At 49.8% G+C, this 27872-nt stretch overlaps 1 protein-coding gene across 1 annotated transcript in view; it reads right to left on the bottom strand.

Annotated features, from left to right (window-relative positions):
• Nucleotides 1-2570: 2570 nt before the first annotated feature.
• The window catches only part of cps1 (carbamoyl-phosphate synthase 1, mitochondrial), a 57408-nt gene continuing 32106 nt past the window's right edge, over nt 2571-27872 (bottom strand). The window contains exons 28-39 of the mRNA XM_064329529.1: nt 25624-25699; nt 23318-23395; nt 20549-20656; nt 19102-19191; nt 18469-18639; nt 13220-13294; nt 11734-11832; nt 6492-6551; nt 5696-5808; nt 3797-3926; nt 2939-2961; nt 2571-2707 (exon numbers count right to left, since the gene is read on the bottom strand). Of these exons, the coding sequence (XP_064185599.1) occupies nt 2632-2707; nt 2939-2961; nt 3797-3926; nt 5696-5808; nt 6492-6551; nt 11734-11832; nt 13220-13294; nt 18469-18639; nt 19102-19191; nt 20549-20656; nt 23318-23395; nt 25624-25699 (1099 nt within the window). The 3' untranslated portion in view covers nt 2571-2631. The remainder of the gene's footprint in view (nt 2708-2938; nt 2962-3796; nt 3927-5695; nt 5809-6491; nt 6552-11733; nt 11833-13219; nt 13295-18468; nt 18640-19101; nt 19192-20548; nt 20657-23317; nt 23396-25623; nt 25700-27872) is intronic.

Genomic DNA, 27872 nt, shown 5'->3' with positions numbered 1-27872 from the left:
AGACTGGAACATTTCTGTTCTGTGTTTCTTTCAAGATTGCACCCATCCACAGAGCTTGACTTAGCCGCCCAGAGATTTGAGGAGCATGACACTGTCGCGCTCCTTGTATCATGGCCTTCTCAGTCACTAGACGTGTACTCGCCATGGCAACACCACGATGCCTGAGGAGGTGCCTAACTGAGTGCGAGTCGGCTGACGCTCTCATGGAAGGATGGTGTTCCATTTCCCCCGCAGAATTCCGCACATTGGTAGTCTATGCTTATAGCGCACACAGGCCACAGTGTGGTGGTCCGACATCCTGTGAGTGAGTGAGTTCACAACCTGTACATAACACACACACACACACACACACACACACACACACTCAAACAAACACGCAAACAATTATGCAGGAACACGGACGTGCGCAAACACAGATTCACAGGCACTTCCAGGCAAGCGTGTGCCTGGCTGCATGAATGCAATGAATGTATTTGGAAATGTAATGGCTGACAGGCCACAGGGTGCCTGCCACTATTATCACCGCTAATTTAGGCCTGCAATCAGAGGCTTAGAGCTCTGTGAAGCTTCTCCAGCGTATGTCCAAAGAACCGCCGTCCCTCCTGGCTCCTGATTGGTCACTCATTATCCTGCAGCACACATACCAACCAGCGCCAAGGCCACAGTCCAAATCAGTCTGCATATTAAAGTGCAAAAAAAAAATCAGCACTGACCCAGCTTAACACACCAAGCTAACACTGCTTTAACACCAGCAACATTTGCACTACAGCCAAGCGTGAACAAGCACACCTGCATCTTAAAGGCCTTGAGGAAAGACATCTATTAAAACGCGCGAGAGACAACCTTTTCCTTTCACAATGAGCGTTCTTTAATTGGCCTGAAGAAGCGGTTCAAAACAGAAAAAAGGTTTGACATTCAAGTCTGAAGATTTCCAGAAATATGTACACATTGAAAAATGAAACAGTAAACGAGTATGTGCGCTTTCAAATCGCGGCTGGTACCACCACCTTCACCGGCTTACTGTAAACACATAGCCTGCGGCTTCCAAGCAGGAACTCTTTTGATAAAGAGATCTCAGTCTCTGTCTGAGGCAGGAGTGCAATCTGGGTCTGTGTATGCGAGTCTGTCTATTTCACACACACACACACACACATGCACGTATGCACACGTGCGCACACACTCTCTCTCACACTCACACACATGCACGCATGAGCACGTATGCACACGCGTACACACATGCGTGCACTCTCTCACACTCACACACACACACACACACACATGCACGTATGCACACGTGCGCACACACTCTCTCTCACTCTCACACACATGCACGCATGAGCACGTATGCACACGCGTGCACACACGTGCACACTCTCTCACACACATACACACACACATGCACACTCCCTTTCACTCTCACTCACACACATACACGCATAAGCACGTATGCACACGTGCGCACACATGCGTGCACTCTCTCTCACACACACACACACACAGAGTCCAGTGTTTGATTATATTGCCAATCACGCGGAAGACCAGGCTGATTGCTGGTTATGTTAAAAATACCAGTTTTTCCCCTGCTGGGATTAATTCAGTTAGATCTCAGAACTCACGAAACAGACTGCACGTCCTCACACAGCGGACACCATTCGGCTTACAAGAGAGTCCACAGGAAAGGCTACTGAACAGATCGATACAAATGTAAACAAATGAGACTGTGGACTTTCGGTAAGACAAAACAGTGTCAGGAAAAGACAGGCTGTGGCATTTAGAGACCCTGGAATTAATGGTGCATCTTCGTGACAGGCACTTACTAATTTACGAAAAAAACAATCGGAAGAACACACATTAAAAGTACGTCAGTGTAAGCGTAACATTTTCGTTCTCTTCTTGACTTCAGATGAGATCGGAAAGCTGCAGCAGGAGCTATTTCTTTATCTCAGCCAGGATGTCTCCATGGTTTTGGAAACACTTTTAAGACAATGATGTGGAGGTAGGGCGAGATGACTGCACTGCAGCACGTAGGGCGAGATGACTGCACTGCAGCACGTAGGGCGAGATGACTGCACTGCAGCACGTAGGGCGAGATGACTGCACTGGCTCCACTGGATTCAGATGAGGAGCATTCATACATAACTGGCAGTGCAGGGGGTTGGCTTCACCTGGGCCTGAGGCGTTCAGCCCGGCGTGATTATTGGTCAGATCTGCAGTCTCTCACTAGGGGAAATGGCAAACACACGTCATCACGGAAGGCACCGGTAAAACTTCGCCCCCTTGCTGGACCGCCACGTTCCCGTCGAAAACGCCGCAGACGTCCTTGGTGTTTGGTGGCCGGTCCGCGCCAGCTGGGGGGGGGTCTCCAGCTTCTGGGACGGGGCGGTGGAGGCAAAGGGGCGGTGCTCGAGGGGGCAGGCGGTGGGGCGGGGCTTTCCTGTGACGGCGTCTCGTGGCGGTAGGGACGGCTGTGGGTCAGCTTCTGGAGGCGTGCTCAAGGTGGGCGGCAGGCGGGGGGCGGAGCGGCTCTAGCCGTGATGCTTGCGCAGTAGTGGAACAGGCTGGTGGTGTCCAGCTTCTGGGATGGGCGGTGGCTCAGAGGGTGGGGGCGGGGCGGGGCGGGGGGGCGGAGCTCTAGCCCTGTTGACTGGCGTCTCGCTGGCGGTAGTGGAACAGGCTGGTGGTGTCCAGCTTGACGGGGTGGCTCAGGTGGGGTGGGGCGGGGGGCGAGTCATCGTGATGCTCGTGGTGTGTGGAACGGCTGGGGTGGGGCGGGGTGGGCGGGGGGCGGAGCTCTAGCCCTGTTGACTGGCGTCTCCGGTGTTGGAACAGGCTGGTCAGTTCTGGACGGGCGGTGGAGGCAAGGGCGTGGCTCAGAGGGTGGCGGCCTATCTGTCTGCGTCTGCTGCGTGTGGAACGGGGGTTCAGGTTGCTGTCTTATGCCTCTGCGAACAGCTTGGCCACCTACACAGGGAACGAGGCGAGAGTGAAGGCTGCTGTTCACCAATAAAACATCTAAAGCTAAAAAAAACAAAACATACTACTACCACTCTAGAGCTAAATGCACACTGTACCTCTAAGCTCTTAATGTCCCTGAGCACTGAAACGTAAATCTTTCACCTTAAACCGATTTTCTTTGATGTAGTAATGCCCAGATAGCACATGAATCACTGACAGATGAAGCTGACATTACATTATCTCCTTCACATCAGCTGAAATCATGAAAACTGGCTAAAATAAGACGCTATGTGATTAGATAACTCCCGGGCTTCAATGTCAAACTTAAGCAGACTTAAAGGACTGTTAAATATCAGGCTGAAGTAAATGAAAGGGAGATTTGGTTGAAGCTAGACTGGGGCATATTTGAAAGTGTACTGCAAAGACGTCTGCCTTAACAAGTGTTTTAGTGTAGTAATGAGACATAAAATCGTTTTTCTATGTCAGGTAGTAAATACTATCTTGTTATAAGTTACTACTGGACATGTTCTTACTCCATTGGCAAATCTTTAAATGAGTCAAACATTTTCACCCCATTGGCAATATTTTTGTCTTATTTAGCAAAAAAAACAAGTAATAAAAATGAGATTTCAAGTCTAAAAATAAGACTAAAATACTTACTGACTTTGACTCTTTTTTTCAGTGAGCTTTAGCTACTTGATTACTGTAAGCGCAGCGCCTTTTGATTGGCCGGTGCGCTGTACGGAGTGTAAGGGAAGGCATTTTGCAGCGCAGCAGCGCGTTTTGATTGGCCGGTGCGCTGAGACCCGATTGGGCGGGAGAATGCCGTGGGCAGACAGACCTGGTAGTTGGTGATCAGGGGCACCCCGTGGTCCACTGCCATCCTGCGGATCAGGAAGTTGTCCCGGAGGAACCTGGTGCTGTTGTTGGGCAGGTTTATCACCAAGTCAATCTGCCCCTCGCTGATCAGCCTGCAGAGAGAGAGGGGAGAGAGAGAGGGAGAGAGAGGGGAGAGGGTGGGTGAGATGAAGAGGGAGAAGGAGGGAGAGAGGAGAGAGGGAGAGATAGGGAGTGAGAGAGACAAGAAAGAGACAGGAGAGGGGGGAGAGTGGGGAGGTAAGGTCATACTTCTGGGTCATATTTGCATGTTGTATATGCGGTTTTCATGTTCTTGTGTCTTGTATGTGTTGCTCTAGCAATGACTGGCTGTCCTGCCAAGAGAACAAATTGAAATTACACTACACTTCTTCTGTCATAAGTTTTGATAAACTCTGTGTTCAGTATGGCTGCCTAGCTCTGAAACGTGAATTTTTTATTTATTTTTTGTGGGAACAAAAGACACAGCAGTTCATACCTACACACTAGGAGTCGGGGAGAAAAAATGTGCCATTCAATAGCAAATACTCTGGTTAGCAATTTTGACCCAATACCACCATAACTTCACTCTTGAGGTATTTACCAGCCCATATAGACCATTATTGCATTACTGGCACAGCAGACTTTATAAAAACCTTCTAAAATGCCAGAGTAAAACATAATGATTAAGCTTAAAATTAATTAATGAATTCAAAGTGTACATGAATTCAGTGTACCATAGAATTAAAGAACAAAGATTATTTTTGATTGCCTGCACTTCACACATGAGAAATCAACGCAGGGCAAACCAAAACATCACCAATACCATGTTTGGCTTTTAAAAGGCACATTGACTTTTTATTTTTGTTGTTGCAGAAATCAAATAAGCAAGTGCAAACATATTCCAAAGATAACATTTTGAACTCACATTATTATTATTATGTTTTTTTTAAATGGCGTGACCCCGGATGGCCTTTGGAATAACTCATTTCCCTACACTAAACTACACTTTTTTTTTTTTTCTGCGAGCCCGGGCTTCGGTGCGAGCTGACAGAGCTTTGAGGTCCGGGACTCCGGCCGCCCTGCGTGTAAACTACTTCCTGTTTCCCGAGCGCTCGCGCTCTTCTTCATCCCAGCCCTCTCTCGCTCTCCGTGCAGACGGCGTGGCATTAGGACTGAATGCCAACTCAAACAGGGAGGGAGGGGGGGCAGGGGGGGAGGGGGCGGGCACCCGAGGCCTGGGGCCCAGACAAAGGCGCCACTAAGCCCTGTGTCCACGGAGATGGCAGGCTCCCCTTTTCACCGCTGACAGATGCCCGAAAGGCGGCCCCGTCCCGTCTTCCGCCGAGCCGAACCCCGCCCTCTCGTCACCCGCAGCCCGTCGGACGTGCTTCGTGAGCCTGCAGGGTCTTAATTTAATTTTCATTTATCAGTTTACATTTAAAAAAAAAAATGTGTCAGAGTTAGCCAGGGAGGCTAGTTTTCATCTGTAGTGGCAGGGCTACGTGTTTTTGGCTGTGGGAGTAACGGAAACCAGAGCACCCCAGGCAACCCACCCAAGCACAAGGAGAACACGCGTATTACACGCAGAGAGGACCTCGGGCCAGCCAGGACTCAAACCCGTAACCTCCATTTTGTGAGGGAACAACGCTAACCACCATGTTACCCCTCACCTGCCTGAAATGTGTAGGCATGTTCAGCAGATGATCATTTTACCTGGGGATGGCGGGTGATCACATATATCTGCGTTCCACGGTGACACACTTCGTCTGCAGGTGGCGCGTGGTGACCTGAGTCAGAATCTGACCCTTGACCTTTGCGAGGATGCTTATTTAATGAGTTGCACGGCCCCAGCGTGCACTGGGCCTCGAAGGCACGCTCTGACCTGCTGATGCTGGGCAGGGGCCCGTCTTCGCCCTCCTGACTGGGCCAGGCCACGGGCGCCGAGGGCACGTCGTTCACGTTGAGCCAGGCGGAGGTGGCCTCGGTGGCGTAGAGCTGAACGAGCGGGAGCAGACGGAGAGATGGAGGGATGGACAGATGATGGGGATGAACAGATGGAGAGATGGACAGATGAGGAGGTGGAGGATGGACAAGAGGGGATAACAGGATGAGAGAGATGGACAGATGGAGGGATGAACAGACGGAAGGATGGACATAAGATGGGGATAAACAGGTGGAGAGATGGACAGATGGAGGGATGGACAGATGGATGGACAACACCAGCACAATGACAGAAGGAACAGATGGAGCAGAGAGAGAGAGAAAGAGAGAGACAGCGAGAGAGAGAGAGGTTGTTGGTCAGATTGCTCAATAATTGCATCTTTCCAGTTACTTTTCTTCTAAGTGCTTCCCTGTGGGAGAAAATAAGCCTGTTTATTCATGAGCCAATGAGAGAGAAAACGGCAGAAGCTGTGAAACTGTGCCCAAAATAAGAAGTGAGGAACGCAGCAGTTATTCACTAGCCAATGAGAAAGCTTAACAGGGGACTTCCGTGGCTGTGGATCGCGCATGGCACTCCTTCTTTCACACGCCTGTTACAACAATCACAATCCCCATACCTTCTCTCCTTTGTGATGGATGCTACCACACAGCATACAGTGGGCATTGGGTGCCACTGTTTCGCCCCTTCCCCCGCCCTCCCCCAACAGAGAAAACGCGAACGCTGTCCGGTGCCTCACCTTGAACCCCTCCTCATTCAGCTGGTGGGCCGTGGCCAGGAACCGGGGTCGGAACGAGTGCTGAGAAGGGACAAACAGAGCAAACGTTTATTTCACTTTATTTATTCGTTTGTTTGATTGTTTATTTATTTACTTAGAGAGAGGACGTGAATTTAGGTATAAGGTCCCGTAGTTTTGACTTTGATCCACTGCTTTTGATCTGAAGTGCATTTCAAATTATAACGTTCCAGAACACTGTACTAACAGAAGCTTCCGTCAAAGGTTTTGATAGGCTATTCACATCCAGTATGGCTACTACCTAGCACTGAAACATTTGAATTCTTGATTCCTTCTCGCGGGAGCAACTGACGCAGCAGTCTATATCCACACGCTGGGAGTCGGGGAGATGAAATGGGACATTCAATAGCAAACACTCTGGTGAGCAATTCTGACCCAAAATGGCCAAAACTTTACTCCCAGGTATTAAACCACTTTTCAGTTCCGCAGACCGTCCCCAACCGACGGTTGGGTTTTCGAGGTGGGCCGCCCGCCCGTCTCTCAGCGACGCGCCCGAAGCGGAGCGCCCGCTCGCGGCGTTGCCGCGCCAACCGACCCCGCGCGGCGGCGGCGGCGCAGCTGTTGGCCCGGGAGCCGGCGGGAGAGAAGAGGGAGGCGCTCCGTCTCTAATGGCGGTTTAATACCGCCGTACACACCTGGAGCCGAGCAGGGAAAAAAACACACAACTCCTGTTATTCACAGTCAGGCTCCTAGGACGCATTAGATCTTCCTGCCGAGCCGCTCGACATGCGTCATAAGCTGTCTCCTCGTGTGCACAGGGCTGAAAATGGGAATTTAAATGGAATAAGTTAAACGCGTCATCCTGCCGCAGCCCTGCCTGCATCTGGATGAAGGCTGGGGAAAAACTATAAAGCTCGGATGAAACACACATCAGTCCTTACTACGGCACGACTTCAAATAACCCGTCAGACTGTGACTAAGTGAAAACCGTCTTATCTCGCCGGGTCTCGGACTTTGTCTACCCACAATGCTCTGGGACCGGGGGAATTGCTGTAGGGCCTATAGGCTGGGGAGATAAGAGGACCCGAGCCTCTCAGGAACATGAGAGGAAGAGGAGAGGCTGATGGGTCACGGCTGCAGGCCATGTATTAGAGTGCGGCTGCTAACGAAAGGCTCTCCAGGCTAAGCGGTTAACCCATTAAAAACGGTCTTTAGGCCGCGCTAACACCGACACGCTAACACAAACGCTGCTCCGCTCCTCTGTTTGCTCAGCCTCTCGTTAGGAACCACCCCCTTTGGATAATCAACCCAGCCAATCAGGAGCACTCTCGCCTTCTCTGAGCCAATCACAGACACCACTGCAAGACGCTGTCATCAGTGAGTAAGGCGCTAGCGATTTTTTGATTTTTATCCTCCTCATAAATAAATGAATAAATAAATAAATAAATCAACATCCCAAGGACATCAGCCCAATCACAGTTCAGTAGAGGGAGAGAAAAAAACCCCTACAGGTTTGGGAGATCTTGCCACGGCAACGGAGGGACTCGGTAAAACTCGACAGACCTCTGACAAAATATCAGCGTTTTCCGAAGCCTGAATTAGTGGATTTTTTTTGGCCCTCATCCGTCCCCTTTTGACTTCACTGATCTAATTATCTTCTCAATTTAACATTTCCAACATGGCGGGGCGATGAATTCACAGCTGGCGAATTAAACGCCGCCCTTAGCTCGGTAAATATTTTGCTTACAGAATGTTTGGGGTTTGCAGAGAGGGGTTTTTAATGCACCCGCCTAATGAGGTAATTATGCCGCCGCAGCCGAGGGGGATGGGGGGGCCCGGCTGGGGGGGGCGGCTGGGGGTGGGGGGAGAGCACAGAGTGCTGCAGCTCTCTGTCTGCGCGACTGCAGAGGTGAGCAAACTAACACTGGGGTACGTGGAGGGGACAACCTCATTTTTTAATGGTGAAAATCCTGCTGTGGGATCAGGACGGCTACCTGCCCAAATTTCAGCCGATCCACCCCATATCTCAGACCGCATACATTACAGAAATTCAGCAGATGCTATTTTCCCGATGGACTTGCATAACTTTTAGCATTACAGCATTAACATGGCACCCGTTTATAACGTAAGGTATAGGTGTGTCCCTGGAGCCCAACGTGTGGTGCCAGGACGACTGGATCTTTATTGTGTCGCTTTATCGATGGCCTGCAGCGAGCTGACCAATCGCACCCTCTTCCACAGCAGAGCCGACCAATCGCACCCTCTTCCACAGGACAGCCGACCAATCGCACCCTCTTCCACAGCAGAGCCGACCAATCGCAACCTCCTCTACAGGAGAGGCGACCAATCGCACCCTCCTCTACAGGAGAGGCGACCAATCGCACCCTCCTCTACAGCAGAGCCGGCCAATCGCACCCTCCTCTACAGGAGAGGCGACCAATCGCACCCTCCTCTACAGCAGAGCCGGCCAATCGCACCCTCCTCTACAGGAGAGGCGACCAATCGCACCCTCCTCTACAGGAGAGGCGACCAATCGCACCCTCCTCTACAGGAGAGGAGACCAATCGCACCCTCCTCTACAGGAGAGGAGACCAATCGCACCCTCCTCTACAGGAGAGGCGACCAATCACACCCTCCTCTACAGCAGAGCCGGCCAATCGCACCCTCCTCTACAGGAGAGCCGACCAATCGCACCCTCCTCTACAGGAGAGATGAACTTCTCCACGTGTTTCCCGTCTCTCCTGTTCCGAGAGGGCAAGCCGGTCAAGCTGACCGGGCTTTAATAACCAATCAGACTAAGTTTAATAAAGGAAAGGCAGACTCGCACCGGACGCGGGGTTTGCCTACGCGCAGTCTAGCCAGTCTGCTGTGGAAGCAAAGTTCCGCCGCAGGTCAGGAGCAGCACAGCCGAGGCGCTGCGTTCGTGTTATTAGCGTTGTTAGCGCTAATCCCAGCCGTGTCTGTGGGCCGCTCGCTAATGGGCGCAGCGGCAACGTTCTCGAGCTCGAGAGGGTAACGACGGCCCTCGCGAGCTCTTCCCAGGTCTGAAGCATCATAAACACCCCCCACAACCCCCAAAACCCAAACCCAGCCCCTTACTATGGGGGGGAGGGGGGATGTATGAAACATGACATTATTGGCAGGTTCCCAGAGAGCTAACCACTCTCCCGTCTGCGGTGGGCGGGTTGGGGGGGTTGGGGTGGGGGGGCGGGGAGGGGGGAGTTTGGTTTCGTAACGACGTGCCACTACACTTCCATCAAACCCGCCCTGAGTGGCTGTGACACACCAAACAGCCTCCTGTGATGAGGAATAACGACTGTCAGCTTCCATCTGGGCTTCAAAGGATTTAAGAGCGGAGAGGAGAGGAGAGGAGAGGAGAGGAGGAGAGGAGAGGGGGAGGTAGAGAGGGAGAGGTGCTGCTTGAAGAGAGACAGAGTAATGGAGGGAGAGAGGGAGGGAGGTCACTCTGCACACACGCGCAATTACACACGCACACACAGACACACAGACACGCAAACACACCGTGCGCACGCACATACAAACAAACTGCATTTATGACTACAGCATACCATGTGACACGTTAAAAGCCTAATTGAAATTAACCTGAAATGTAGAGCTACACGCGCACGCGTGATGAGAATGTGACTCAGTTAATCACAGCTATAAGGAAAACATCCTCTACTCATAAGGCAGCAGTGGTGGGTCTATGAGGCCCTAAATCCAAGGAAGCAGTTCAGTTAGTGTGATACGCACATTCATAAAACAGTCCTGTAAGCTGGCTAGGCTGTCTTCTGGGGGCAATATTTTCACAAAGCAATTAATTCCACTGACAATCACAGTAAATTACATACTCGTGGCAAACTACTGGTTATTGGTTTTCAGAGAAAATACAAAGGTAATTTTTTTTTTTTTTTTTTTTAAAGTGAATCATCAATCTTAATGTTCACTACAAACATGTTAGTGCAACACGACAGGACTTCTAAGTGACCGGAGAACATTGCACACCACTTAACACATAACGTTGTCAAAGTTGTTGGGTCATGATGGAATTGTACTGAGAAGCAAAATCATTCTGTCAAAAATAACATTACATTGGGCTAAAATGGCCACACACTGTGTACAGTAAGTAACTCTTTGGTGAGGTTTCCTGGAAGCCAACACAACAGCTTGGCAATTACAGTTAGTCTCTGTTAGTCTCCCTCTTTCTCTCTCTCCCTCTCTTTCTCTCTCCGTCCTGTTGGTGTTTCCGTGTATCTGAGGGGGCGACGTGCGCCACTTTGACAGGTCCACAGTGTCAGCTGAAGTTGCGCGAAATCTCCAGCACTCCGCTCCGCTCTGACACCACGGCCACCGCGGATAAGTTACAGACCCCGTGATAATACGCATCGCTCTCTGCTCATAAAACGGCCCGCTTTTTATCACTTCAGATGCGGACTGCTTTTCTAAGCGAGCGTCGCGAAGCCCAGTCAGCTCTCGGCTACATAACGATGCAGTGCCGGCTCGAGAAGACACGCTGCCGTAGCACGAACGCACAGTGACAGCTCTGAGTTACGGCTAATTCGGCCGGACGGCTAAAAGATTGAGACTGACGTTTCTAATTAGGTTAAAATACAGAACGTCCCCCTTGACTCTTCCCTCAACGCACGGGCGCGTGTTTAGCATTGGGGGAAAAGATGTCGCAAAGGAAATAAAATTAGCTTTCTCTCAGGAACGCTTCGCATAAATCAATAGACATTTTGGCAACGACATGAAAATATGGACACGATGTTTTCTTCATTTCCTCTATCTGAAATCGTGGATACGTTGCCGTACATACAAAACGGCCTCCTTGGCCTTACTTATCAAATAATGAACTGTAACTGCTCATACCATGAGCATTAGGAGCCATACGCTCACCTTCCATGGCTCTGAACTTAACGGTACAGTGTAGTGATATACTGTATATTCATAGATAAATAGTTTTTGGTGAAATTATAAGATGGCCTACCACCGGAATTCTAGCAGGGGGTGGGGGCTGTGCTGTGGCTGGTGAACAAGAAAGGGAACACACAGACTGACAGGTGACATCACCGCAAATGCTCACTGATGTTGACCAATCATCTTGGTTTGCTGCGGAGAGCCAGTGAGCTTTCATTGGTTAAGACAAGTTGGTGATTGGCGGCTGACTTTAGCTAGACCCAGTGTGGGAGTGGCAAACATCTATTGCTTGTGACTGCCGTAAGAGTGCGCTCAGCGGCGCCCTCACCTGGATCCCGATCAGAATGCCCCTCTGGGGCAGCTTGAAGCCCGTGGACAGCATGGCCTTCAGGAAGGCAGAGTATATGTTTGGTCCGAAGCAGGCCACCTGGAGAGAGAGGAATGGGAAGTGAGGAGGAGGAGGAGGAACAGGAGGAAGAGCGACAGCGAGGGATGGAGGAGGGAGGCGATGAAGAAAACGAGGGACATCAAGGTCAACTACAACTCCAGGCTTCTCTCAGAGTGACTGTTTTTTTTCCCACAGCTTTTGCTCATTAAAAGAAGCTTTCAGGGATAATTCTGCTTTCGTTCCTGGACAGAATATCAGCCGTCCACCTGGATGGCGGTGGGCCCTCAGGACGTACGACGGGCTGAGAAATCTGCTTCTGCCCGTCCACGCGCATCGCGCACAAAATGTTCCACTTCAGCGATAGAGGGGGGTGCTCCTGTCCCAGATTTTTGAAAGAGAGTACTCGAGGAGCAGAGAGGAGTTATTAAGCCCAACCAAGTGTCCAGAATTACCAAGAAGAAATAAATACCGTCAGGTTTTTGATGAGTAATGGTGGACTTATTGATGAAGTCAAGTATTGAAGACGGCCTCCTTTTAAAAAGGAATGCGTACTGTCTGAACTGCTCTGCACAAAGAGAAATCCCACCAAAAGCGAGAGACTTTGGGTACTACTTCGCTTCAAAGAATGTGATTTTATTGCGAAAAAAAAATATTCTAAATGGCAAAAGTGTGCTCGCTGGAATCCCAGCTACAATAAAAGAACAAAGGCACGGTGCGTTCATCTGTAAATGTCAGGGTGCTTTTCTCGAGCAGCGTTTATAAAAATCCACAGCATTCCTTTTGTTAAAGACGAAAAAGCCTTCTTTGATATGGCATTAAAAAGAATCCCCCCCCCACCAAAACCCAACGCAAAGCAAAGTGTTTAAACAGACTGAAAAGCTGTTGACAGGATACGCGCACGGCGGCCTCTCCCGTGGTCCTGAAGGAGAGAAACGCGACCGCTCTGCCAAGGACAGCAGGTGTGGACAAGTTGCCGTGGAAATGAGAAAGCCGCGCATCTCCGTGGCGACGCCCGGCGACGGAGCCAGCCGAAACCCGGATCGCCCCGGTCCCACGATTCCTCGGCTCCACCCCCCCCACACCCTCACGGAAATCCGCCACGGGAGCAGCGAGTGCGGGTTTATCCGTGACTCAGAGGGACGTCCCGAGAGGGGGCAGAAGGGAGCGGGTGGGCGGGGGGGGGGGGGGGGGGAAGGGGTGGGCGGGAGAGGGGGGGCGTTTTGGAGCCCCCCACGCAATTACATAAAGCCCTTTTTAATGAGCAGCGGGTTTATTAAGTCAGAGTGGGGACCCGCTGCTGGAAGCCGCTAGCATTTGCTCTCTGATTAGGGGATCTAAACAGTCTATTTTGCTGGAGATTAATGGAGTGAGGTTTAGTGGGGGGGCGATTTGGGGGGTGTGAGTTTGGGAGGAAAGGTGCGCTCACCTCTCCGGTGGACGCCATCTCGCAGCGCAGGACGGGGTCGGCGTCCCGCAGCCGGGGCCAGGAGAACATGGGAGCCTGCGGGGCGAGAGAGAGAGAGAGAGAGAGAGACGGCGGGATTACACCTGGGCGTGCGACGCTATAAACACATCAGAGCCAGGAGAAACGCAGATAATACACAGACCTCGCCGGCGCGGCGTTTCGGAAAAGTCACAGCGCGCCGCTGCGCGAGACCTGCTTTCGAAACCCGGAGCGGCCGGCTCGAGTTCTCTCGCCTCGCGTCTCGTCAGCCTGCTGCAACGCTGCCACCTAGAGGCCACAGCCCTAATCACAACCCACGTCCCTCCAGTGCGGCGGAACACGGGAAGGAACCGCGGTGCAGAGTCCTCCCCTCGCCTCACCTCTTTTTAGCGAGGGGGGGGGGGGGGGACGGACCCCCCGGGAGCGCCTTCCGTTCACGCGTTTGGCCCGCTCACGGAGGTTCAGACATCCCGACGCCACCAACGCCCCCCCCCCCCCCCGCCCTGTCAGAAACACACCGCGGCCCTTCCTCACGTCGGCCCCCTGTGCTCTACGTTTCCGACGAGCCAGCCGGGCGGCGGCTGCGGCCCCTTCGCGGTACAGGGTCCTTATCTCTCCAATTAGAGGCAGACGGCTCCCATTACCGCGTTTAGGGAGGCGGGGCGGGATTACCCGCGGATCCGCGCGCTCGACGGCGGAGAGGCTGAGTCTCAGGCGCTGGGGGAGAAAACATCCTTGAAGCCGGGGCTAATCAGGGCCGGGTAGAGCAGGCTCGCGCGCGCATGCTAATACCGCCGTTCCCAGGGGGATTCATAATGCCGGCGCGGAGCTCTCCTCAACGACTCGCGCCCACCGCCGTTCCGCGGAAAAAATGAAACTCAGAAAAAAAAGTGTTTGGGTTCGACGTGCTGCGTTTTCGTAAGTCCATTGCGTGATGACAGCTCCGATTTGCGGTGTGATTTTTTGCGGGATGGTCAGTCAAACGCCTTCCCTGAGGTTCCATATAATTCTTATTGCGTTCCCCATGAAAATTTTTCTTTTGCAGTTTTATGCTGCGCTTAAGAAAAATGTTAAATGTGAACACTCTAGTGCTGCTCATGGGCGTGGCACCTTCCTGGTAGGAGTGGACGTCCTGTTCAAAAATACGAGAAAAGTCATATAAAAGTATTTAAAGGTATACTATGTAGGATTCTGCGGCCTTTGTAGACTCTGTCTTTGTAAACCCCAATCACACCTCCTTCATCCTCAACCCCACCCACACCTCCTTCATCCTCAACCCCACCCACACCTCCTCCATCCTCAACCCCACCCACACCTCCGTCGAGAACACCCTCGAGCGCTACAAGCAAAATGTCAAGCGAAGAGGTGCAGTAGTCAGAGATACTGAAAACAGCATTTTTAGAAACATGAGTAGATTCCATATAGATGTGCCGGTGCAGCTATTTGGGGTTTTCCCTCATTTGGTATTTACCTATTCTAGGCCCTGCTTCATGAAGCAGGATAGCTGGATAACTGCTCTGAGTAAAACTCAGCACCCTCCCAAATCTGGAACATTAAAATTGGGATGTAAACACGCTATCACTTGTGGAATAAGTAACATTCGCAGGCCATGGGCAGCTAATATACTTGTAAAGTTAATGGCTTTTTGTGAAACTATCCGTAGCCTTTTCAAAGTTGTTAGCAACTTTGTTAGGTTTGTTAGTGAAGTTGCCTACATGTAAAATTAGCTAGAGAGCATGTATGCGGTATCAAATGTTTTTCCCCTGATTGAAATAAATGCAAGTGAATTACAGAGCTAGCTAAGTTGCAACTATAAACAGTAGCAGCAGCTCCCATGGTGGGGGAAGAACAGAATTCGATACAAAAAGCTACCCAACCTCGGCATCTAGCTGCATAACTAGCTAAAAGTAGCCTTATTTATAGGTCCAACAGGCAACAGGCTAACTCCAAGTCGCTTTTCCTCCCCTTGGGAAACTTGAGCTAACGCCATTGAAGAAAAGCAATTCCAAGGTTGACTCTAGTTTTTAAACGAGCCTGTCAGCTGGTCTTTTTGCTTTGCTGTATCTAGGCTTTTTACCATCTGCCATTGCAGCAAACTAGAACAAACACTTTGTTTGAATCTGACCCCAAACCACAGGCTCTGTAGCCACACTCACCCCTCCCCACACAGAAAACAGCACCACACCTAGAAATGTCCCAAAATACATTTTAGAATAACAAATACCGGTAAAAAGTGCACAAATTCAGCAAAACTAAGTAAAGACATAGATTGCCAGCAGATCATAGATAGGCCTTACCACGGTTATTTTACATATATTTTCAAGTAAAAAATTCTGCATAGCCTGCCTTCAAACATAGAGAAAAGGATCAACATTCTGATGTTGCTTTGTTCCCTAAACTGTGCACAATTAATTTGCACCCCACATTTTAACAGACATATATACCATATTATATCTGATATAACATTTAAATTGTGTTGAATTTTACACTGCAGTAATGGTAACTGGCCAATTTGCACAGTTCACCTGCAGCTTACAAAAAACAGTGTAGGGAGACTTGTCCGTACAACAACGAAACCGTAGCCTGAAGTGTTTTGAGTAGAGTACAGAATTCCTGGGAAAAGCACTGTCACAGTTACTGGCGGAATCGGCTTCCTCAAGAGGAAGTGACATCAGTCACTATGGAAACCAATTCCTATATGCCAATGTCAGTCAACAAATCACACTATGATTGTGAAACCGGGCCTGGAATGAATGTACACGCCTGTTTAAGAAAAATTGGGATGAAAACGACTTCTGTCTGTACTTCAGATATGACATTCCCGCACCAGCAGGCGTTAACTGAGGCAGACATCTCTGCAGTTTCTCTCTCTGGGGAACGCTGTGTGTTCCCTCTCAGGTAAAATCTACGACTGGCCCCCGTGCGCATAGTTCCGCTCCTCAGGCGGGGTCTTGTCCGGCGTTGTCGTGTCGAATTTGAGTGGCGTTACGGTAAGGTTTGGGGGGGAGGGGGGGGGGGGGAGTGAAGAAAAGGAGGCGACGGCTACTCAGCTGGGACTTGTTAGCGGGACAAATGCGCCCTTCCCTCCCGGGATGTTCTTTCGGGTCTCAGAGAGGTCGAGGGAAACAGACGAGAGTGGCATGGTGCCGCTCTCCTGCTGCCAGGGTTTTTGAAGCTGGCGCTGTCTGTTCTGCCAGGCAGGCACCGGGTGATGGACCGCCTCGGAGTGGATGGTGGGGGTGGGGTGGGGGGGGGTGAAGGGGGGGCTGCCTAATTTATTCATGCATTTCAATTTGTTTACAGCTGAGCATCCCGTTGAGGTGCGGCATATGTTAACAAGCGGATCGTTTAGAGTGTTTACCCAATTCTCCTGCGGGGTGGGGGGTGGGGGGTGGGGGGCTTATGTTCGGGCCAGGGCACAGATTAGCAGGAACTACTGACCCCGAACACAACGGGTCAACGAAAATGGAGGGGGGTGAGTCTCATCCCCTTCAAAAAGGAGAAGAGAGAGAGAGAGAGAGAGCACACACATGGGACAGAGAGAGTTGAAAGATGGAGAACTTTAAAGATGTGCAAATAAACTTTGTTTGGGTTCTCAAGTGGGAAGTTGAGAGAAGTGGGGAGAGGGATGATAAGAGGGAATTCAAAACTGGTCAATATTTGTGCCGGCGTGTGTGTGTGTGTGGGACTACGACTACGTGCGTGTGTGTGTGTGGTCTGTGTGCGTGACTGTGTGCATGAGTGTGCGTATGTACATGTGTGAGTGTGTGAGAGTGTCATTAAAAACATGCTGGGTGTGTATCGGTGTTAGCGGAAATGTGTGCACACCTGGGTCTAACAGTCGCCGAAGGTCTGGCCTTCAGTGACCTTTGTCACACAAAAAACCAATAACACGACCAGCGATTGGTCAAGGTTATTCGTTGTGCACCAATCGCTGGTTGTGTTGCTAATTTTGCACGTGGTAAAGGTCTCAGTAGAAGCAGGCCTTTAAGTCGGGGAGGCTGGCTGGCTGGCGGGAGCTACTCTGTATTCACCGGCACGCTTAATATTCCCCCTTCCACGGCAGGCTGGATATTGAAAAGTTGCGGAGTGGAGGGAGACGGGGGGGGGATTATACCTGCCCGGCTGCCCCCGCCCCCCCCCTTCCCCTTCCCGCCATTGTCAGGCGACGCTCGGGTAATTACGCAGGAAATTACTTTGGGAGAAATTGCGTCGTTGAAGCGCTACGGAATGCTAGCGCTCCAGAAGTAGCGGCGGTGGCAGGTAGCGGGTGGCGGCGGCGGCAGCCGCGGAGTCGGTAGGGAAAGTTTGGCGGTAATCGCAGCGCTAACCCATTAAACGTGACGGCTATGCTTGGCAATTAGTCACGCGAGCCGCCACCGCGAACGTGAGCATAATGACTATCTATATGCCTTATCATTAAGGCTTTTCTAATGCGTGCCCATTGTAACGCGCATTATGTATAATAAAATCCATTCGCCGCCCGGAGCTGTAATTGTCTCTACCCTGCATTAAACAGCTGAACCTGAACCCGAACCTTCCCATTCAGCTCAGCTGTAAATCGCTGGGATCAGACGCAGAGACCGGGAAGAGAGGATGCTGGGATATGTAACACAGAGAGAGGAGAGCAGAGAGCTCTGCTGTCAAACCATCAGCCCCCTCTCTTCTCCATCATCTCTCTTCATCCTCTCTCTATGCTGGTGCATTAGCTGAGAGGGGCTAGAGGTACTGGGCTGGAAGCCTGGGCAACTTTTGGCTTGAAAGCTGTGACCCAGGTCACCTAACCTTTTTCGGTGGGGGTGGGGGAAGGGGTGGGGGGAACGTTGTGTCACTTGAGCCCAATCTCCCAGTCTCTCTCCCTGGAGTGACTCTCCTTCTGACGCTACTTGTTCTGGTGAAACTCCGCATGTTGGGGTGTGTGGCTGCAAGGGCAATGCCATGCTGGGGGAAGAACAGTGGTTGGCATGAGCGGGCACGGCTACCCTCCTCTGGTTCTGTGGGAACCTGACCAAGACCTGCAAATGCGGTCATCTGACTAACAATCAGAGGGCAAAAGGCAGGGTTACTAAGCCTTCAGGTTAAAACTAAGGCCTTGACTCAAGCAAACGTGTCCCTAATTCTGACTGTGGAGGAACGTGTGCGCGTGAATGTGAGGCTTCGTTAAGGACGATTATCGACTGAGTCCCGGCCCTCGATCGGAGGACCGGAGGAGGACGGCGCCGCGGCTCGACCTTGATGCCGACGTAGTCGACGGGGATGATGGGGTTCTCCAGCGAGGGCAGGCGCGCCTCCTCCAGCGGCTCGCCCACCATCACCCGGGTGGCCACGCTGATGAAGTCCACGCCGATCGTCTTGGAGACGAAGGGGAAGGAGCGGGAGGCGCGGAGGTTGCACTCGATCACCTGAGGGAAGGAGGCGCACGCTGGTCACATGACAGAAGGTCAAAGGGTCACGTGACACAGGAACATCTGCTTAGGCAAGACCATAGTAACATATCGAAAAGACCATAAGCCATGACCTTTTGAACCTCTGTCATGTGACAGAGGTTCAAACGGTCATGTGACCCAGGAACACCCAGGTCATAATGCTTAGCCCAAAGCATAGTAAAACTGCGTAAAGATGCCAATGATCGTGTGATGCAGCTCAGACCAATGACACAGTCTCGCCCAAAAGTGCATGCTACTAATTTCAAATACAGTTACAATTAAACATCAAAATATCAAATGATCAAATTAAAACAAAAATATCCAAAATTATTAAAGAAAAATAAAATTTCTGCAATGTCCTGCTGTTTTTTCTGCAGTCCACATACGTGTATAGGTTTAACAGAGTGCTAACAGCATATATAGGGCACTTTATCATACCATGACATCATTGCCTTTCACCAGGAACTGAGTGTTGAAAGGCCCTGAAATCTCGAAGGCCTTGGCAATTTTCCGGGTAGCAGTTTTCACCTGAAAGTTAAGAGACAGATGTATTACAATATGGGTGAATACTGAGTTCAATAAAAAATTGTTTATGCATAACTATTATGAACATATTGCTTTGTAGCCGTACGATTTGGCTGTGAAAAGTTTATGCAGATCCATAAAGTACTCGCATCGGTAAGGGAAGCAGAATACACAGTTTTGGAGGCAAAATTGCGATTTGAGGGAATATTATCTCCATATGCACAAACAAGTGCAGATGAGTAGAGATGTGCCTCTTTTCCTAACAACATTCTTTGCACGTCTCCAGCTAAGCGTGTTCTGTGGTGCTTCCCTGTACCATGGCTGGACTGCATGGTGACAATCGTATCTTCTCTTCAGCTTTTTGGCCCTGCCTGATTTACATCATGAGGTTTCAGGATGTGTAATTCACTCCACTGAATAAAAAAATCCCCCATGCTGCATTACTCATCACAGGCAATTTTCCAATTCCAATCTCAGACCTTTCTGGGGGTGCACTGAAACTACATATGACCTACATGCAGTTCCATACAATGGTCTTTGAATATATAAAATATATTAAAAAAAGGAAAAATTCTCATTACAATGTTAAGGTCTGAAGCCAATTGATTTAGTTCATATATTCCACGGTTCTTTGTTTTGGGCAAATGTAAAATGGACCAGATGAAATTTGACTGACAGACAGACAACAGCAGGCTTATAAAAAGAGGCAGATGGGTGGGGCGGCAGTGTGGACTACTGGTTGAATTAAAGGGGACTGGATTTGAGTGACAGGTATTCACACCCTCAATGGAATTAAACTATTACTCCTCAATAGCTTCAGTAAAGGTTAAGGTGTCTGGTGCGGTAACTATAATATTAATATACATAATGCATAATATCCATCTCGTTTGTCCATTTTCTAAACCGATTACTCCTGGTCAGGGTTGCAGGGGGGTTGGGCCTATCCCAGAATTCACTGGGAGAAAGGCAGGAATACATGCTGGACAGGTCACCTATACATCGCAGGGCACACACACACCATTCACTTGTACATTCGTACATGCAAGAGACATTCAGGCTCTCCAATTAGTGTAATCTGCATTTCTTTGGACTGCGGGAGGAAACCAAAGTACCTGGAGGAAACCCACGCGGACACGGGGAGAACATGCATACCCCACACAGAAAGGCCCAGGCTGGGATTCAAACTCAGTACCTTCTAGCTGTGAGGTGACAATGCTACGTACTGCATCACTGCTACCCCACATAATATTGTATAGAATATTTTATCATTGTTTTCAGCGAGCATACATGCAATGTAAATTGATGCTAAAAGGAGGCATGCAGCCCCCTTAAACTAAACCAGCACTGTGTGGCTCCCAACCTTCTCTAGCGCCCCCTGGCTGATGGACTGTGTCGGTAACATGAGGGTTGCATCACCAGAGTGGACTCCAGCATCCTCCACGTGCTCCGTGATGGCGTGGACCAGCACCTGACAAAAGAGCACACAGACTCCCAATCAGAACACGGCATAGAACAGCAGCTGACATGGTCGGCCAATCAGAATGCTGCAGAGTGGGCAGCTGGGAGGCCCACCCAATCAGAATGCCGCAGAGTTAAAAGCTGATTATGAAATATGAGTGCACACATGATGTGTGGGTATGGTGCACCAGGGGCATTGCTATGGAAGGTCAAACTGGCTTTTCAACTCTCTTTGGAAAAACCATTTGGTTGAGGAGAAGAGGTTAAACTTACAAAGTCAGCATGTGTTTTAAAAAATTAAAAAAAAGAACATTACTATATGCTTGTCCAGGAAATGCTATTATCCGGGGTGACTTAAAATACATTACAGTTACAGTTTATATATAATCCAATTCACAGCTGGATATTGAAGTGATTATGATGCGCTTTGCTAAGCGATACAATGGCAGTGTAACGGTTTTTTAAACACCAAGCCCAGATCCTTAAACTAAAAAAAAAGCATAAAGAATCTTCCAACTCTAATACACAATCCCTTGGGGATGGAAATAAATAATTTAAAAAAAAAACAAACCTAGCCAGCAAAGCGGAAGCCATCTCTGAAAACACAGGCAGCTACTTTGTGTTTTTAGCCAGACGGCTACACGCCGCGCCGCTTGAATTATTTACCCATTTTAAGTGCAGCGAGTCAGCTGCGTTAGCACAGGTGGGAAAGGACATTTTGAACACGACGAACAAGCGAAGCAACAATCCCACGCTAACCCGGCAAGCGGGGCGCATCAGGACACGAACGGAAAGGGGGAGGGGCCGGAAGGAGGATTTATCTCCCTGTCTCAAAAGCTTTTCGTCTCCCTCCCTCTGGACCCATTCCAGCACCCCGTGCCGCGCGAAGGGTTCGTCATTCGCAAATGACCGTCCGTTTCGGACAGAAATCATGAATGAAGGGGGGACCCGGCATACAAATCAGCAGGGGGGATGTTTTATTTAACAGGAAGTGAATTAAAAGGACGCGTTCTCTCAGGTAACGAAGGGTCAGTTAATTCCAGGGCTGATAGATACCAAGAGCGGCGCCAACCCCTTCCATTCAAACAGCGAACCCGCTAGCCCCCCCAGGGAGGGGGGGGGGGGACGAGGCGCAGGATTTCATGAACCGCCGTGTCATTAACGCCTCTAAACGCTCGATAGCCATATCGTTCATTAGCACACTTCAGACCCAGACCCCGTGATTAATATGGAGGAGGCAAGTCGAGTGTCCCCCCCCCCCCATCTCATCTCACGGGCCTGGCTGCCATGAATAATGCATCCTGTTTGCCATTCCGTCGATGTCCGTCCGCCGCGGAGGGCTAGGGCAGGGGGGAGAGAGCCAGGAGCGCGTGTGTGTAAAAAAAAAAAAAAAAAAGCACCCCATTTGCCATCGGTTTTTTTCTCGCTGCTAATTAAAACTTACTGGGCGTTAACCTCCGCGACTGTGACCTGTAGGTGCAGCGGGGCGCCCCCTGTTGACCTGGTGGTGGTCAAACGCGCAATAACAACGAAGACTTCGCTATTGCTAACACAGCACAGTAACAGGGCCCTGTATCATGAAGCAAAATTACTATTAAGTTAACTGGGTAACTGCACTGAGTAAAACCCGGAACCCTCCCCAAAATCTGGAACATAGACTGAAGTAGAAAGAGCTGTTCCAGTTTTTACTCAGCCTAGTCATCCAGCTAACTCAGTATTCTTGATTTTTGAAATACCTCCCAGGGCTACCGCTGTATTCAAATAAACAGAAAGACACTGCAGCACTTTATTACAACGGTAGATTTAGGGTTATGGTGAGCTGCCAATAATCACCCTGTACAGTCTTTAGAGTAAGCTCTACTACTAGGAACTCTCGTACCATTAGTTCTGTACCACAAACACAGCTACCGATCAGTCTATGATTCTAAGTTCTCTGAGGTGAAGTGCTTGGATGTTAATTGGAGCGTAGTGCAGGCATTATTTTAACTGCCCACTCTTCTAAAATGGCTCCTGAACGAGAATGAGCCTGAACCTCTGTGAGCAGCGAGGGGCTGAGGAGGCTGGCTCAGTCAAAGCACTGCCCACAGGAGGCCACCCACGGTTCAGGTCAGGGTCAAACGTCAGGGGTCAATGGAGGCATGACGGCAACACACTCAGAAGTGAGATGGGGATACATTTTTAAGACTTTATTTTCCTTTTTCTTCACAATCTCTCCCTTTTTTAAGCGATGCACTGGAAGGCGTGTCTGAATGCATTACATTAAAATCTGTTTTTTTTTTTCAATACTCAAAAGAAAAAAAAAATTTGCTCTTGCTTTTTCATTTTTTTTCCCTGAGTCTGTGTCTTACATAACCAAAAAAACACTTTTTTCATCTGAAAACGAGGTCAGTGTGAGTCGCATTTTAAGATCTGATCACATAATTAAAGTATTCTGCAAAAAATGCATATTTTCTTAGATTATAACATTACCAAATATGTTTTTTTATTTACATGCCTAAATAATAACAAATAAAGGAAGGGGCTAAGATCACAGCAAACTTAACATTTGGATTGCCATTTATCAGTAGCTGAACTGTTAAAAAACTTAAATATGTAACGCAAACAGCTGGAAGAGCTCCAGACCCCCCCAGCCCTGCTTCTGGGGGCCGGAGACGACCCTCTGTGGGCTCACCTTGCCTGCCTTGGCCACCGCGTCCACCTCCACCTCCCTGGCTCCGCAGATGAACTTCGTGATGACCACCGGGTGCTCCTGCAGGAGAGAGGCGACTGTGAGTGACCTCTGACCTCCGACCTCTGGAAATGAAGACGCTACCAAGCCCCCCGCCACAGCCAAAGATTACAGAGCAGAGCAGCTTGTGCCAGACAGCGTCAGGCTTGTAGAATGTGCCGGAAGACTTGGGCGAAACCGTCTCTTTTTTTGATATTCAGTGTGTTGTTATTACGCCCACATGGAAGAGTGGCTGAGTTCTTTGGACTGACATTTACAGCACAGCTTTTTGAATGTCAAGGACTATGAAATAAGGTACCCAGTAAGTATAATACTGCCGAGGTTGGGTACTATTAAAGATCTTTATGAGAAAGCGCCCTTTAGCTGGTCTTTGTGAGCTCTGCGCTGCAGTGTTACATCAGAGCGTTTATCCTCGATTCATCAGCACCCCATAGGTGTCACGCGTTATTAAAACGCTATCCATTTAAACCTCTGAACTGTCAGTTCAAATCGAAAGTTGCAGCGGACGACCACGTCTGCCAGATTTTGGTGAAAACCGCGCTCCCTGCTGAGAAGATGCCTTCGCAAAAAAAAAAAAGGCACTCAGAGAGGTTGTTTTGGGCAAACAATCAGCACGCAGGCTGCATTCCTAATGCAAACCCAAGGCCAGTCAGACGGGCTCGGAGAAAATGAGGGAAACGCTGGTTTCTGCAGTCAGGGAGAAGTCTGTGCACGCGTGGGTAAGAGCCAGCCGAGCGTGCGTGAGGTCACATGACCGAAACGAGGCTGATCCATTGGCTGATGAGACAGACCAATGACGAGGAAAAAAGGAAATATAACCTGACAGAGGCTGCAGAGAGAAAAGGGCCCTAAGGGGTGAAGGGGTGAGGGGTGAGGTCATGTCTCCTTTGAGGCCTCTGATTGGCTGTTTGTGGTGGTGGGGGGGTTAGAGGGACACCAGCTGTGGGGGGGGTGGGTGGGGGCAAGGTCACTCTACTTGTCACTCCGTCCGTGTGTACTTTCCCGCAGTCATTTCCTGTGGTCAAGAAGCTGCTTAAGGTGTCGAGTCCACACCTCCACCTGAGTGACAGATGAAGAGCTCCAGGTAAAACGAGCTCCCACAGTGTATGAGGGGATAACTGAGTGCAATTACTCTCCGGTCACACAGGGGGCAGTCCGCTGTGTGCTTCTTTAACTTCAGAGACGTGGGATGCCGTGCTCAAATGGCCGAAGCACAGACTGAAGCCAAAGGATGTCAGCTTTGCTTCAGTAACAGTGAAGCCAGACCACCAGGCGCTACATCCAACCACGTTACACAATCTTTTCTGCTGCATGTCTCCATTTGTATTCGGGTAAATATTGATGGAATTCTAAGAGTTCTGGCAACAGGAAGATCTTTAAGATATTCCAGCAAGACTTTTTTATTGGGTGATCACAGTTACACTTGCGCTAAAAATGAACTTAAACTAATTGAGAAAAAATGGGTTATGACACATACACCGAAACACAAAACTATAAAATCTGTTAACAGAGAGACCATGGCAGGAATTCAATCACAGCACAAACGTTGGCATTTAATCCATGCCATTCTAATTTTAAATTCTATATTATTGTAGTGCTTAGTCCACTTTTTAAGAAGTTAGCTCTTTCTAAAAGGAAACCTTTTCGTAATCTCGTACGCTATTACCATGTCCTTCACATGACCTACTTTATTTTTTTTTTTTTACAAATGTGCAGATAGTTTCTATACTTGTGCACGCTAGGTTCACAGCAGTGTGGTGTCTCATCCCTCCAGAACGGGCGTCCCGCGTTTCCGCTCGTTTGGAGCGCGTGAGAACATCTGTAAAGGGCCTCGGCTTTCAGATTACGGTGAGAAAGCCTCTCGATGAGAAAACGCCGCTCCCCCGACCGCTCGAGGTACACCATCGCCAGGGGAGCGGCGGAGAGCGGCGTTCCGCGTGCAAACAGCTCGGTCCTCCGGAGAGCGGGTTTTCACTCAAAAAAAACAAAAGTACAAAGGAGGGAGAGAAGAAGGGAGAGAGAGAGGGGAATCAATGGAGGCCCTGGAGCTACTGGGAGGAACGGGGAGGGGGGCGGGGGCGCACAGGGTATCTGTGTGTGCGTGTTGTGTTTTTATGAGTGGGAGGATTGCTGAAAGACAGAAGGTGTTTGAGAAGGTGGCTCGATTGATTCCTGATCTGATGCATAAGAAAGAAAGAGAAAAGACAGAGATAGACAGAAATGCTGATGAAGGCAGGTGCCTTGCTTACCTGCGACACCTGTGCTGCCTCTTCCAGGAAACGCTTCATTTCTTCCTCACCGTACACCACGTTCATCGCCGAGCCACTGAGAGGGAGACAGAGAGAGAGAGAGAGAGAGACGGGAACAGAGAGAGAGAGAGAGAGTGGGAAAAGAAACTATGAGGGAGATGAGAAATAATCAGGTCAGCTTCTCAGACTGCCCTTGTTTTCCACAGCCTGGCCGTTAGAACAGTCTTGGAGGGTTTTATTCTGGGACTGGACCTGAACTGTCCACCTGGATCCCGGAGGCTCCTCAGGGCTCGCGACAGGCAGGAAAGCTGTTCTCTCTACCCCCCACCGGTCTCACCTACGCCCCCCCAGCCCCACCTGCAAACCCCCCCCCCCCCCCAACTGCACCGGCTGCTCCACCTCCCTGGGCATGGAACTGACAGCTGCAGAAGGGGGAGGGGTATGGACGTTGAGTTCCTAGTGGGACGTTGCATCGTAGCGGGACACACACACACACACACACACACACACACACAAACACAAACACACACACACACACACACAAACACACACAGATAAACACACACACACACACAAACACACACACAGCCTTTGTAGAGAGCTTCAAACTCACGACGCCGAACTGGCGCCTATAAGCAGAGAGAGAGGAGTAAACGCTGGGAGACTGGGGAACTCATTGCGTATTCTGCGCTGGGTGCAGCTGGAGCTCTTCCTCAGCAGATATCCAACCGCTGTTTTTCCCACTTTAAAACCACCGCGATGAGAACTCAATTCCTGAGTCCGGACGGGCCACATCTGGCAACCCGAGCTTCATTCAGCTTCCAACTGGTCTGAGAGCAGGCTGTGGACTGTGCCTCTCCCACAAGCCCCCCCCCCCCCAACCCCTTTAAAAAAACAAATAATAATAATAATCGGTGCGGTCTCCACATCCTCTGTTCCCAGGTATTACAGCCCTTTTGTCAAGTGCTGTCGGTGGTTTTCAGAAAGTTGATTATCTAAATGCACATACACTCAAACAAACACACACACACACACACACACAGGGTTTGACCATGGGCAAATGGCTTGTGCATGCTTGAGGTACGGAGCATCCTGTTTTGGGGCAGAGAGGCCTATGGGGCTTGAGGGCATGGGGGGGGGGGCACGGGCGGTGGGGGTGAAAAGCACTCCTTCCATTCCAAACGAGGCTCGGAGGACCCAAGCTGTCACTGTCACTACCGGCAAGATTAAAGGCACCGATAGCTCCTCTGGGCCTGGGTTCATTGGCCTGGGATCTGTGGGGATGTGTGGGAATCCCGCAGGGCCTCGTGCTGTGGAACCGGGCTGAGTCCAGTCCAGGGGTGCACTGTGAAGCCCGTGTCATTGAAGTGCGCGCAGCTCTGGCACTGAATTTAAAGCACTGGAGCGACGACACCGGTGCTCTACTCGACTGTAGCTGCTGTGTGGTGTCACTGAAGCTACAGATGAGAGGAAAAGCAAAGTAAAACTGCTCCCCCATTATGGTTCAAGAAAGTATTTCCATGTGCCCCTTTCTTTCTCCGAAATATATTTAGTAAATATTTTTTTTTTGCAATGTTCCAGAAAAAATGACACGCATAAAGTGCATGTACAATAATACAGTTATGGTAAAATAATAAACTAACAGAAGGAGCTACAGGAGTCCTGGAGAACAGGAGGTGCTGAACCAATCAACAACCGTTCGGTCTAAGCTTTAATTCCTTCATGAGTGAAGATCTTTCAAATCAAAGCAAAGCTGTTCTGGACGCGAGCCTTTGCTAATGCTATATGATGTCTGTGTACTGAGATTGTGAGGACTATCCCTCTCATACGTGTGTAGTCCTTATAGAACTGAAAGATAAATACTGCCCCCCCCCCCCTACACCGAACCACAACATACATAATGGTCTCGTCAGAAACATAATGTGCCAGCGCCAGGGAGACTCCATCAGTGAACAAAAATAGCGGGACAGAATGTTCCACCAGAGTGTCAGAACAAGTTCATAAGGATGAATATGTGGAAGTGTTCAGCACCATTAAAAACGTGCGCATATTTCTTGATTAAATAAATTACAAATGAGTCTTCTGAGAACTTCACAGCTGGTAGAATTAGTACTTAGCAATCAGCCATCAGTTAAAAATAAAATATTATTCTCATTTCCCATTTTATATTTAAATTTCATTTGCCTGTCTTTTTTAAACTCACTGACAGAGTATCATCCAGAAATATGTTACAGTCTCACAGCATATTC

Source organism: Anguilla rostrata, chromosome 3 (assembly GCF_018555375.3).
Source record: "Anguilla rostrata isolate EN2019 chromosome 3, ASM1855537v3, whole genome shotgun sequence".
NCBI classification, from domain to species: domain Eukaryota; kingdom Metazoa; phylum Chordata; class Actinopteri; order Anguilliformes; family Anguillidae; genus Anguilla; species Anguilla rostrata.
This window is presented reverse-complemented; position numbering and strand designations above follow the sequence as displayed.